The 14,325-nt window shown below is 42.0% G+C and overlaps 2 protein-coding genes across 8 annotated transcripts in view; one reads left to right on the forward strand and one right to left on the reverse strand.

The window, feature by feature from the left end:
• Positions 1–3,944, reverse strand: part of Foxp (forkhead box P) — a 244,442-nt gene extending 240,498 nt beyond the window's left edge. For 3 of the 4 annotated variants that reach the window (XM_070667133.1, XM_070667138.1, XM_070667137.1), the window contains exon 1: positions 3,116–3,944. In XM_070667133.1, coding sequence (XP_070523234.1) covers positions 3,116–3,145 — 30 coding nt within the window. In that variant the 5' untranslated portion in view covers positions 3,146–3,944. The remainder of the gene's footprint in view (positions 1–3,115) is intronic. The other variant, XM_070667134.1, reaches the window with a different exon arrangement.
• Ripk5 (receptor interacting protein kinase 5) overlaps positions 1–14,325 on the forward strand; it is a 78,413-nt gene that overhangs the window by 21,421 nt on the left and 42,667 nt on the right. For all 4 annotated transcript variants that reach the window (XM_070667118.1, XM_070667124.1, XM_070667125.1 and 1 more), the window contains 2 exons: positions 12,771–12,916; positions 13,032–13,075. The gene's annotated coding sequence lies outside the window, so the exon portion shown is untranslated. The remainder of the gene's footprint in view (positions 1–12,770; positions 12,917–13,031; positions 13,076–14,325) is intronic.

Below are 14,325 nucleotides of genomic sequence, written 5' to 3' on the forward strand. Positions count from 1 at the left end.
TCGTTGCACTCCGGTATCCGTGTATATGCACCGTCGATGTGTGCAAACCGCGCGCGTACTCGGCACGTACGTCTGAACCGCCGGCGGAGGAGGTGAGAAAATGGGCGAAGCCAAGGTGGCGGGGATGATGCGAAATATATATCACGATTGACGCGCACACCACCCTCTTCCCCGTGGTCGGCTTGATCGTCCCGATGCGACCATGAGGAAGGCGTGACACTCTAGGCCGGGTGTCATCAGCCAGAAAGAACCACGCTCGATCCTCCAAGATGCCGACATCGCGCACAAAACACTACCTAACGACACGGAATCGATCAACCGGCTTGCGCGCCAACGGAGAACATGCGGCGATCCTCATGGTTCGTCCGTCGGACGTCCGCCTGAACCGAACTGCAGCCCGTTCTCCGCTACGTCCGTTTCCTCGCAGTCGCCAGGCTGATCTTTGAATTTTGAAGAAATCAACCATCGCCCGGAGGAAAGATCAGACAACCAGACGGTCGGTGCCGGGTATCCCTCGTCGGTAGAGGGTGACAAAGAACGGTTCGGCTGATTGGCGAATATGGGATCGAAGGGATCCGGGGGGGCATACGGAGCTTTCGGAGACGCGGGGTGTAAGGGTTGACGCGCGGGGGTGGCCAACCCCACCTACTTCTTTAACGCCCCCAAGCAGGGTAGGACCGCCTCCGTCTCTGCTGTTCCACCTACTACACCACCCGGGACTTCTACAGCCTCGTAGACGAGCCACCCACACAAAGCCGCGACTTGGAGCACCCGACTATCTCTATCGGCTATACACTTCTAAAAAAATCATCCCCATTCCCAGGTAACATGGAGCGCTCCGCGATTGAAGCGTAACTGCCGTCACCCACCGTCTCACCCTTTCGATTGCGCGACGACGTTATTTCTGATGTTTCGTTCGAAGGAGCGAAAGGATTCCATTGTTTAATTCAAAGGTCCCGTCGTAAACTTAAGCTTATCTCGCGTTCAATGTTTTTTTACAAATTTAAAAAATTAAACGCGTTCTCGTTCTCAAGTGCTCATTATAACGCACTTGTTAATTAAATAAACGTAAATACCGTCGTTAATTTTTTACGTTTAAAATTAATTAATTTACTGCCGTAACTCGCAAAACAGATGCAACGGATGTTACAGATAACAATCGTTACTTCGCGAGTCATCATTTTAGAATAGCTCGAATATAACTCACGAACATGAGTAATGATCGCTGATCTCTGCATTTGATCACTTTGTCTAAAGTTACTTTCGCGGCAGCAAAAGCTCGCGGTGAACGCTATGCAGGCGTTGCGTGACAAGCGGATGAAACACGAAATAGGAATTTTTGTCAGGTTGTCAGAAGCGTTTCGAAACAAGTCGTTGGACTTCCTCAGCCAATGGCACGGTGATTCATGCGATATTAGATTACTCCGAGACTCCAGGCAGCTTCAAAGGCGGCGCACCTCTGCCAAGATTATTTTCGGAAAAATGCGCTTTACGCCGCAAAGATTTCTGTACCGCGGCAGGTACGTATTTAGTAACTCGAACGTAGTTAATCTTAGGCCGGTATAGTGAGATTTATTTGACCAACCATTCTGGTTGTCCGGCGCACCTATTTGTCTTGTCGTGATCGTTAAAGTGTCATTTCCACGAATATCACCTCGACCAGTGGAGTGCAGGATCAATCAGGAGATCTCGGGGGTAAGGAACATTTGTCTGCATTACGGGAACGTCGTATTTAATTTGTTTAACATTACGTGAGATAGATGCGTTAAATCATTTCATCTTGGCAAGTCTTGCTGGCGATAACGCGATAACGTTTCTATTTTCACGTTCATAATTTTGGCAACAACAACATATTTCTCTCCCCCCCTCATTCCCTTCTTTCCCCCTTCTATTAATTACGAAGGTATTGAGAGAGAAAAAAAAAAAAAAGAAAACAGAAATATTTTTATGCAATTTTGACGAATCATCGAGATGAGAGTCGATTAAATAAGAAACGGCGGGTATCGTTGTATGCGCGTTTTTAACGATGATCGATCGAATCAGCTTGAAATTTGCACCGTGCCATAATCTCCATTTATGTCTTTTCTATTTTTGCTACGACCTAAATTCGATTAAAGTAAATCGCGCGAAATATTCGTCGATCTTGTACGGCGTCCGCACTCTTATGTTTCTATTTAATTTCAATATCTATATTTATAACGTAATTTATAAGATTAATAGTGACGAAATCGTATCATGCGCTGGATCTTCTAAGCTTAGCGGTAGCTTCAAAAATCAAAATATACAGTCGTAATGTAAATTCTAAAATGTACGAGAGGATAAAAATATAGCTGTCGAGTAGTAATTTTAAAAGGTGCGAATTAACATTATTACGATAAAAAATTACAGTTTCTTTCTGTCAACAATACAATTGAATAATGAGAAAAAAAAAATGATACGACAGGAGAAAAAAAAAAATTATTATGTATAAAATAACGAATTCTTAAATCTACGATATGACAGATAAATATGTTAAATTTAAAATAAGAGAAAGTAGAATAAAAAAATTTTTATTTTTGATAAATACATCCACGAAATAAAAAAAAACAATAAAATAAGACAAAATTAATAAGATAATCGCGACATAAAAGTACAAATAAATGAAGGCTTCACGCGTTCAAAATTTTACGCCGGGACAGCAGCAAACAGTTGATAGTAAACCGCGCGCGTTAAATGGGTGAAACGTTTAAAAGGAACACTCGAAATTCCAGCAGCGACGTGCGAAGGGGAACGCCGGTGGCACGTGGCTGTCACCAGTGTCTGCAGCGCGATTCAAAGAGCGTCAGAAGCGTACAAAGTTGGTGACAAAAAAAAATTACACAACTGGCAGAAGCGAGCAAACGATTCGAGCGCTGAATAAACGAGAGAAAAGATGAAGAAAACAGAGTAGGAGAAGAGAGAGAGAGAGAGAGAGAAGAGAAAGAGAGTGAGTGAGAGATAGAAAAATATAAATGACAGAGGATATTTGTGACGTAAGTGCGTTATGTGAACCGATGCGTCTACGCAGGCAGGTGGACATCGGATGACAATACAGGCAGTGCACTGAAGAAGTAACTTGCAGGGTGACTAAGGCTACCTGGACGGGTCTCCAGCGTGGTTCCAGCATGTCCCGCTTCCTCCTCGTCGATTCACTCGTGGCTGTCGGTTCCTCCGTCCTTCTTTACGTGATAGGATTGACAGAAAAAAAAGACAGAAGAAAGATATGAAGCTCCTTTTCGGTTCTCTTTAGCGATTTTCCTCTGTCCGCCGGGACGCAGCTCCTCGTCCTGTCCGTTTCTTTTAGTCTTTACCCTCGTTCCTCCCGCCCACCCCCTTTCGGTGTCTGCCTCTCTGTCACCTCTATCCCTTTTCCTCCTCTCTCTCCTCCCTCCGTGCCACTCTATAATTCTCTCTTTCTCGTTCTCTGTCTCTCTTTCTTTCCTCGCTCTTCTCTCGACTTCGATAGCTCGCGCTCTTACTACCTATCCACCTAACTGTGTACCTATTCTATCTGTCTTTCTCCCGGAGCACCGCGTGCCGCGCGCGCCACGTGCACCGCCGCGACGTTAAAAGAACGATGCCCGATCGTATGCCGTTGTTGCCCTGATGAAAGGAGGCAACCGATTTCCGAAGACGCCGACGGCGACGCCACTCTTTTTCTCTCTCTCCCTCCCTCTTTCTTTCTCTCTCCTTCTCTCTCTCTTTATCTCTCTTTATCTCTCTCTCTCTCCGGAGATGAATGCCGGAGGGGGGTGGTGGCGGGCGGCCGCAGAGGACGCCCTCTCTCTCTCTCTCGCAACCTGGGGCAACGTTCCCTCGCCGTCGTGGAGACAGGCAAAACGTGCGCCGAACGTAGCGGTGCGGGGTTGCGTGTGCAGGTTTGAAGAAAAAGGGGTATAACCGCGCGCCGGTGGCTGCCGTCGCGACTGTGCGACGCTCGGCACCGCTTAGCCGCGAAACCCTCCGGCCGTGGCGAGCACGCGGCTACTGAGTCGGCGCATTGCGAGGACCATCGCGGCGTCTCGTTCTCGTCGACGTCCCACAGCGCCCGCGGTGGTCTCTCCCTCCGTCCGACGGCGTTCTTTTCTTCGTCGCTCCAGCGCCGCGCGTCCTCGTCGCGCGCGTTATCGCGTCGCTCTCGCGGGGTGATCTCCCGTCTCCGTTCTTATCAGCCCTCTCTTTTTCACTCCGGCGTCGCGTGGGTGTTTCTCGGCTCTCCGGAGAGAGGCAGTCCCGTCGGTTGCGTCGCGACGCACTTCGGCGATTGTCGCCCGAGTGTGCTGACCCACGCTATGTTTTCCAATTTGCATCGCACTTTGTTTTCTTCCCCGGTACCATTTGTCAGTCCTTCTTGAGCCTGTTTTCTGATTTTCCAACGATAACAAAAAAAAAAAATATATCCACGACGTCGATTCTCAAAACGAAATAGTCGCTTACGTATCTCACCTTTAAATAATTATCGTGGAAACGAATGGATTGAAAGGAACAGTTATTTATCTATCAAAAATTTACCTGCGAGATACTCTTTAATTTTGCATTTTATTTCAATTTGATATTCTTATTTTTATTAAGCGTCATATCTTTAACGTTACGTCTATAATCTAATAATCACTTATTATTGCTAATCTTAATCTCCGAATAAATTTAATTTCAATTACTAATTTGATAACGCGGGTATAATCAGATGTAAATAACGTAATATAAATTTTAAGCATGCACATTACTTTTTACTCAATCAAAGTTCCGATATCTTGAAACATATTAAGGTAATTAATTTTTTTTATTTTCTTAATTTTAACAATTACTTTATATTTCTTTTTATTACGGAATGCAAAGAAATAATTATGTTTGTAAACCGGAATTTAATTTCTATCAAGCTCACTCTGTGTATCTTTAACACACGTCACGTGTTAAAACACGTTACATTTTACGAGACTGACAAAGGTCTCGTCGTCGTAAACGAATCTCTGACATCACGTATGGTAGTAGTACGGATGTCCATGTAGTTATTGTTATCGATTCGACCTACTGCTAAGACCAGACTAAAGCCGACCTGTTCTGATGTATTCATCATGCTCAACATAATTTCCCATTCCCCGACTCCGGGATCCCGCGAGTGACACGTCCATTCCTTATTCGCAACATAGCCAAATATTAATCGGCATCACCTTAATATCGTTTGCTCTTCCTATCTGAGATTCGCGATCGTCGAAATATTAAAGCATATTGCGGTCCGCTTGACACGACGTCGCAAATAATTTATCTTGTTTATTACCGGTGGTGTATTCTAAAACACCAAATGTCGCTGAATTGTTCACGAGTCGTACAATCGATCAAGAAAAATATTCAAGATTGTAATTTACGACGCGAATTATATATTTTAATGCCACTTGATTATTTATTTTTACTTTGTTTTAGAAAATTCATATCTGTATGATAAATTTAAGTGTCACGATGATACGTACACTCGATAACTCTTAGAATATTCAGGCGCAATTGCTGGAACTTTATTCGCAATTTAATCGCAGCCTTTCCGCTGTGTATCTTTTCTAAGCTATAGTTGCTCCAAATGTCGTGTCTTCGCGAGATTACGTAAAATGGTGAGAAACTTTCATTGAGACAACATGCAGGGAGTAAGATAGAAACTGCCGCGGCTATAAATCGGCGCGATAACTGAAGATGGTCTGGTGACAATGTCGGGGGAAAAGCAGGTCGCGGGTAGGTAGGTGCGGACAACGTGCGGTAGACTTCACGGCGGTCTAGTTTGTTGTTGTTTGTTGTTGTTGTTCGCGTTGTTTCTCGCGGCGGTACCGAACCGCGGCACAATGCCGAGAGCGTGACGTTGGTATTGATAACAGACCCTCCGATGGCGAGAGGGAGAGATGTTGGGAATACCCGTGATTGAAGATACATACTACCCCATTTTCGCGGCGAGCAAGTTGCACTTAGAGAATCGTATTGGAAACAGTGCGACGGTTTCCAGACTGCGCGCGGCATCAATACCACGTATCCACGGCGCTTCGCGATGCATCTCGGCTGTGCTCGTTAGCCCGGTGATTACTACGAGAAGCGAATTCTTAACTTTTCCGCCGCATCTTGGAATTATCGCAATACGTTTTTTCCCGAAACAAGTAGTTTTATTTTTTGTTCCGCTAATAACTAAAAAAAGAAAAAAAAACTAAAAAAAAAGAAAACGTGTGTATTTTATAAAACAGCGTTTATAATATTTCAGATAAAATTGATTAATTGAGATTAATTATTGGTATTTTCGAATAATCCTGACATCGGTACATCGATCAAAAAAATTTAAACGGCTAACGCACTTGTCGACGCGCAATAAACTGTTCTTATTTTGCACTCGAGCCCAGGTGGAATCCGCCAGAGCCGAGGCAGAGTGCAGAGAGAGAATTGAATATGAAAAAATGACATCTGGTTTAATAAACAGCGAGAGCCGGGGCCGGACTTTGTGCACCGGGAAATTGTCGGCACCGATATTCGACGAGATATCACACAAACACCGTCATCCCCTGATGAAAAGATTGTCAATAACCTCTAACACCTGTTGCGCAGTTTAGCGACGGATTTTATTCTCACGCGTGGGTTATATTCATTTATTGGTTCGCGGATTTGACGGGTCGCGTCGCGACGCGACGCGCCGCGTTGCGTTACAACGCGCACGTCGATACACGAATGACACGAAAGCCTTTAACACGAAATACAGCTGTCGCGTGTACTCCAATAAAATCATATTTCGTAAAAATTTTTTAATAAAATACACGAAATGTATCCTGCAAAAGGTTGCAAACTAATTGTACGCGTTTCTTTTTTTTAGTGCGCGAAATACAAGTCCGCTAATTTTTTTTTCTTTTTTTTTTCTTTTTTTTTTTTTACAGACAAACAGTTTTATTCAGCATTCAGACAAATTGAGAAATTTATGAGGAAACTACGAAATTATTATATGCGACATGGTTTTCAATTTTATACAAGAGATAACTTACATCTGAATTTACCTCGGGAATATATTTTATTTGCTACTATTTGCTTCTAATTAATTTAAGATGCATACATTGGATACATAAATAACACGTAATTTAGCAAAGTTTTTATTATTATAATTTTTTTTTTATCGCAGACATTAATGAGACATATTCGTATAGCTCGTTAATTTTAATATATCTGTGAAGCGCAATTATTCTCACGCCCAGTCTGACTGAAAATCAAAAGCGAAAAGGTTTAGGAGTTCCGTAACAGGAGACTCGTGTCGTCCCAGCCGCAGCATGGGAGATGCATTTCGTAGTGTTGTTGATTTTTGCATAATTTATCAAGGTTGTTTGGCTAAGCGAGCCGTTAGGGCGGAATCGCAGGGGTTGCTGAGCTCGGGAGTTACGCCATAGGGCGACAATTTCAGACACCCTTCGCCAAGATGATTAGCATCCACGTCAGGGACGGATCCCATTATAAAATATTTTTAAACGTCGCGTTAAAATCTATCATTCGATATAGTAGCAAAGAGCGGTGCACACGTGTAACATAAAACTTATGATCCTTGTTTAAAACATGAGTGTAAAACTATTTTATATAAATTTATTTAAATGCCTTTTTTTTCTTCTTATCACATTTACGTAACATACGTATTTCATTCGTATGATTCTCTAGGCGTTTACATTGTTTCCGGTAGTGATGTAAGTAACTACTTATAAACATAGCATCTCTACGTTCAATATCGAAGTCAATAACCTATGTCTGACTACACGTGTCTAAAACCACTTGCGCCTAAATTTATACGTGCGTCGCGCTCTTTTTCTTTCTCCACCATAACTTTAAATAATTTTCCCATAATAAATAAAAACCTTATGCAATCGTACGATTACGTAAAATAATCTTTTGAATGTAAATAATAATTAACTCTAATATATTCTTTTTTTTTTTTTAATTCACTAATGGCATTAAATTATAACTTTTCAAGGTAATAGATAACAATTTCTCCGTCTGTGATATTCCGGTCAAAAAAAAAAAAAAAATGTTTATGATCTATAGCGCAACTAACCGAAAAGGGATCACATGCGGTTAAAAATTCTCTTGAAAGATGCGGCCGTATTTTTCCGAGCAATTTGCCGACAAGGGTCGGCCCTGCTCGACACGTAAGCAGGCATATCGCGAATACACGGCGGCGTTGTTGCGGATAGGAGCGGGTGGACGCAGGGTTGGCATACAGAACGAAGGGGTTATGCGACGCTGAGAAGCGGCGAGGGCGGAGAGGGAAAGAGAGAGAACAAGAGATAGAATCCTGGTGGAGGTTGGGGCATCGTTGTGGGACAGTCGGTGGTGGGACGAGGGGGTCGCAGCCTATTCTATACTATACTACTCTACAATAGTTGTTTACCAGAGTCATACTGATCGATACTCAGTGTTTGCTATCAGAGGGAACCATGCATGCCGGGCGCTACTTGCCCAACACCAAAAGTAAACACCCACCCCCGGTCGCTATCACCCCAACAACACTCCCGCCGCTCCTCCGTCAAGCATCTACCGGTGAATTCTCACTCGTCCTCCCACCTTCCCTCCCTTCGCCCTCCGCCGCCTCTGTGTCTCTCTTATCCTCTCCTAGAGACCCTCTTTCCGTCGTATCTGACCGCCGCCGTAGATGCATGGACATTCACCGACGTCATTACACCTACGAACCGTCTATAAGCGTACCGTTATGACGCACGTTGCCGACGTGCCTCGCACGTGGATTTTTGCCACCGGTACAAGCGGAACATTTTCTCGTTCCCGAGACATCAGGATGAAGTTGAAACAACAAAAATACTTCAATCACCGAGATTAATTTTAACGGAAAAACTAATTATAGCCCATGCCTTTTGTTGGTATTCCACGGTTATATAAATCAAATATAACTAAAATAGCTTTTCTTAAATAGCAATAATACCTACTGTCGTGTGTCACATTTAAACGATTTCTCTCTCTTTCGACTCTAGTTTCTTAATGTACAAAAAGTATGAACGTGTTTAAATTTAAATATCTAATCGATGAGTGCGGGTCTTAACTTTTCTTTCTGGAATAAAATGCAATTATTATTCGCGTGATAAAATGCAACACGTATTTATTTAATTTTGCAAAAGAATATCGATATAATTGAGAGTAAGTAGTTACGTTGAAAATTATTTGTCAGCGTAACGTGAGGATTTCATAAAATCAGTAAATATGAGCATTTACGAGCGATTGTGAGCCAAGCACGCGTATATCGCACGCAGCCCATTTCCTCCACGACCACTGCCTTGCGTAAGGTGCAAACTACCCCCATAGGAGCGCGGGAAATGTCTCCGAGCGATCATAGCCAGGTCCAGGCCGTTTCGCCTAGTACATTTGCATAATAGGGCAGCTCGTGTCCGGGAACACGACGTCGGGGAAATAAGGGTGTTAAAAAGTGTAGCACAGAAAAAAAAAGAAAGAAAGAAAGAAAAAATCGTACGTGTCGTGAGATTCTTTCGGGGAATACGGATTCGCTGCTGGTAGCCCCATTATTACGCTGAACATAGCGGGAATAACGTTATTAAGAAATATGCAAATCTAGAGATCAACTATCTTTCAATAAGAATTAATAATAATCGAAATTTAGGGACGAAAATAAAATGCGACGGTGCCTAACGTTGTATAATGTAACTTTTTTTGCTGGAAAATTTTTTTTATTATATTTTTTATAAAGCGTTTCTATATGTGCCTACATTAATTGAAATTCAAATCAAAACTTAAAAAGGTAGCATTATAATAGCTGGCAATACGTACACATACGTAACTTTTGTGTGTTTAAAAGAATATAATTAAAAATTGTGCATATTCAGCCATTTTATGAAAGAGATAATTAAATATGAAAAAATAGACATGCAGTCTATAAAATAATTCGCATGTTCACTTTACCTAACGCTGTTTAATGCATTCGCAAAAATAATAATCCTGTTCCGTACAGGTATGTTGTATATGTTTTTATATAATACATTCGTAAAGCTCTAAATAAAATAATAAAAATCTGAAAAAAAAATTTACATTTTAGATTTTCTTAATGCAATACAATCGGTACTTTTTCTACTTGTTCCGAAGTTCACAATATTAAAATTTTTTTAATAAATTATATGCACATAATATTGCGCTCTTGTTATTCTTGAAAGAAAACACGTGAATAAAATAAATAACATTTGTAATATAATTATAATGTGACGTTAAGCTACTTTTTTTTTTTTTTTTACATGGTGAAAAAACACGTTGTTTATTTCCTGCTAAAAAATTTATAGATCGTCGGTCGCGAATTAACTTTGAATCGATGTAAGGCGGAAAGTGAAATTTTCGGAGGAAATGACGTTCCGGGAAATGATTTTAATACGGTGCCGGCTGAGAAAGGGTGAGACACGGCAAAAGCCGGAAAGTCGCCGCAAATCCTGCGCGGACGGGTACAGAATAGGGAGGCTGGTAAACAAACAGTGAAAATAATATAATTTACAGAGGATTAGGAATGGTCGGGACGGTGCAACGGATGGCAGGGGGGAAGCAGGAAAGGGGGAAGAAAGGGTTTCGGGTGCACAGAATAACTGTTTCTGGTTATAATTGATATCCTGGCAAAGCTCTATAATCCCTCCCAGCCCGGCTGCCACCCTCTTGAAAGTCGAAACCAGGTACGGCAAAAGGTGGAGACCACAAAACCACATCACGTTTGGTCATGCTTCTATTTACGGAACATTTTCATAACGGTTTGTTTCCGTTAATGTGGCCCGACCGCCGGGAAAGGAAATATATTTCCTCGTACGTTTTCAATACGTTTCTCAGATCGGTGATTACTTTGTTCGCGATTCTAATATTATACATCTTGTACGAACTGCATTTCCAGCAAATTTCTTATTTTTTATTAAATTATTACAAAATTTATTTAACATATTATAAGCATATATGTATAAATTATTACAATTTTTTTAGTTTAAAAAAAAAAGTTTAATATATTACGTGTACATTTTTGTATCTATTATACGCACGTATATACATTGTATGCCTTATTACGATGCACAATGAAAGCATTTTATATTTATTCTTACGGACACAAAAGCTTAACGCAATATAATACTATTGAAAAATGACAATAATAAAAAAAAGAAAAAAAAACGTCACCGATAGCAGTTAAAAGCTAGGAACAAAGAGTGGAGTAACGTAACCGGAACGAAAGGAATGAGAAAACGAGAACACAACGCGACGCGACCGGCGAGACAGAAAACAGAAAATTCGAAGAACAGAGCGGTGGACGAGAGGGGTAAATGACAAAAATGGGAAACGCGCGGCCGAGGGAGGAAGGAAACAAGCGAGATAGCGCAAGGTAATACCTCTGCCTGGCAAACGTGTAATTACGATGCCATTGAAAAGTTGACCAACGTGGTCTTCCGTGGGCGCATTAATGCGACTGACCGCCTCTTCCCAATTATAAAAGTCTTGAAACAATGGGAGCTGCGAGCGCTGACGTCGCGCGACAGCGTACACGCGCGGATAAATGATACGCGCATCTGTCCAGCCGCGCCCTGGACTCTTCGACGCTGTTCTTCCGGCCGTCAACCGGACGTCAGGCCTGTTTCCGAAAGTTCGTTTGCGCGAGCGTCAAGAGGAACTCGCGTCCCCTCACGGGCTTGTCTCTTTATTCCCCATGGATATTTTATGCTCGCAATCCTTTATTTCCCTTAGTACGTCGACATCGGTGCACAATGGCCCGGACTTCGGTAATTGGACAACAGATTCAGAATGGATTTCGATAATTAGGGAACCTAAGAAAATTCTCTGTAGCGTTTCAACGCGAAAATTTTCTCCCCTCCTTTCTTTTTTTTTTTACGCGGTAATTGTTTTTGTAATTAAAAATTCGAGGTACTTTTATGATGTTTAAAATTAATTAAATTATATGGAATATAGGTATCTATAATTTTTTTTTATAGTTTATATATCATGTTTAAAGCGTAGATAATTTTAATATTTAATTAAAATGTTCAGGCGAAGACGGTCTTCGCGATTTTCCCGCGTTTCACCCGCGACCGCCAGTGATTGTAATCGGGTTAAGCAGCGCTGAGAAATCGGGGAAGAGATGGGTGACCCTCGTGCGCGCCGACCAATCACAGCGCTTCATCGATCGCCTGATCGCGAACGATCCACGCGAGCCGTGGCGCAGTCGAGATCCGCCGACCACGTGCAGCGCTACGGTTTTCGCGACGGATATCGAGGTATCTGCGTATGTTTTACGTGCTTGTAGTCGGGCGACGATACGGCGAGCATCGAATTCTTTCTGCCTAAAAGCCGAAATCTCTAACAGTCAGACTTATTGCGGAGCTTCGGGCGCGAGCACGTGTCGCTTAATCGCTCCGCAGTTTCGCGTGTTTTCGGTCGCAGAAAGGTCAGTCTCACGTATGAATAAGTGTCGACGTCGTCGGCTCGGGAACAGACTATCATTTTTTGTACTCGTGTGTTATTCCATTCATCGTTCTGTGCTTTGTTTCGTGGCTCGAAAAAGTGCTCCGGAACGACAAGGTTAGATCAGCGGATACAGCGCACGGACCGTCCGACCAGATATTAGTCACGTCGCTCGCGATCAACATTATCGGTCCGCGGCTTCTTCTCCGTCGCGGCTCAGATTCTCAATCTATATCGCGGCCCGTCTCATTTGCCGCTTGACGAAAGTTCCCTACGTCGTTCATTCCGCCGACGAGACTCTTAGACTTCGCATTACATTGCAGATCGAGATCGAGACCGAGGATAAATCTTCGGAAGTGTCGTGGACTATCCTGTGAGTGTCCAGTGCATGGAGAGATGACGACACGTCCCATCTGAGAGGAGGAGCAGGCCCGGGACGGGCATCCTGCATCGGCGGAGCAACTCTTAGGTGAGCATAAATTTTTTTGTATAAAATCTTTATTAAATAAAAACTTTTATTTTTTTTTAATTAATTTTATTAACAAATTTACGTGTCTACATTAATATTGTTCTTTTTGTTACAGTCACCGGCTGATCTCTTCAACTCCGCTGGCGTTCATGCAGATCGGTGAGTCTCATCATTTTCTTTTCTTTTTTTTTTTTTTTTATTGTAATTTGTAATTGGGTGGGTTTTTTAAATTAAAAGTCGTATCTTTGCAATATTCTATATCGATTAGTGCGCGAGGGATCTAATCCTTATAAATCCGAGAAAGTTTGTCTTTCTCCAACATCGTAAAGAAAACAAGAGGCACCGTCGACGAATTCTCACGAAGCGAATTGCTTCGCAAAAGCGCCGCTTCAGAATGACAAATTAACGAGTCGTGGTTTTCTTGCGCATTGCTACTAGAATCCTTTGCGATCACGTGGATCCACTCCTTCTGTATCTAATCCTCAGCAAAACTTCGATGAGACCGTTAAAAGAGATTGATCGCCGTCGTGATCAAATCGAATCTCGTCGCAAAAAACGAGTTCTACTTTCCACTGCAAATAACCATTGTCACTATCGAATTATTAATTACAATGTTTAAAGCATAATTTGAAAATTCTTGATTAAGAAAAGAGCAAAATTTCTAAAGCATAATTATACTTAAATGAAGTAAAAATATCTTTTTGTAAAAAATAAAATCAAGACTTCTTTTCGTTTTCTCTTTCTCTCTCTCTTTTTATTTTTCACATAAAAAATGGCACTAGTAAAAAGTTTTGAGAGCCATGATTAAAAAATTTTTCTAATAAGTTTTTACACTTTAAAAACGAAAGTGATAATATTGTAGTTGGACAGATTATTAATGACTTAATTCATTTACCTGTATTAATCACGTTATACTTTATAACAAAGAATCTTTACTGAAGGACCAGATATTTTCATAATTACACGGTTTGTGTAGCAATTTTATATCGGATAGAAAACTTTGCGCCGCTAGATATGAAAAAGTCAAAGGTGCCGCGTTATGCCAGCTCGAGAATGAATTGCGGCCACGAAGGGACCCAATGGGGGTGGGAAGGGGGGGGGGGATGGTGTCATTAGAAATCCGACGGGGTTGCCAGCTACCTCTCAAAGTCTTAGCCCTCCTACGGCCGGTGGTCCCCTCATTCAAGGGGAATTTCTAACTGATTTACGAGAAAACAAGTCTGTTTAATATTTCTCTTGTTCCCTTGGCGCCGACGACGCGACCACGTCTCCGCGCGGGACTCGTCGACTCATAATCTCTCTAAATCGACTTAACATTTCGTAATATTATCTCTAATTCAAGTTGTAGCATACAAAACGCGCGCATACGTTAACTTTTCGAATACGTATAGTTTAAAATTATGTATGTG

This window comes from Cardiocondyla obscurior, linkage group LG15, assembly GCF_019399895.1.
Source record: "Cardiocondyla obscurior isolate alpha-2009 linkage group LG15, Cobs3.1, whole genome shotgun sequence".
Classification (NCBI taxonomy): Eukaryota; Metazoa; Arthropoda; class Insecta; order Hymenoptera; family Formicidae; genus Cardiocondyla; species Cardiocondyla obscurior.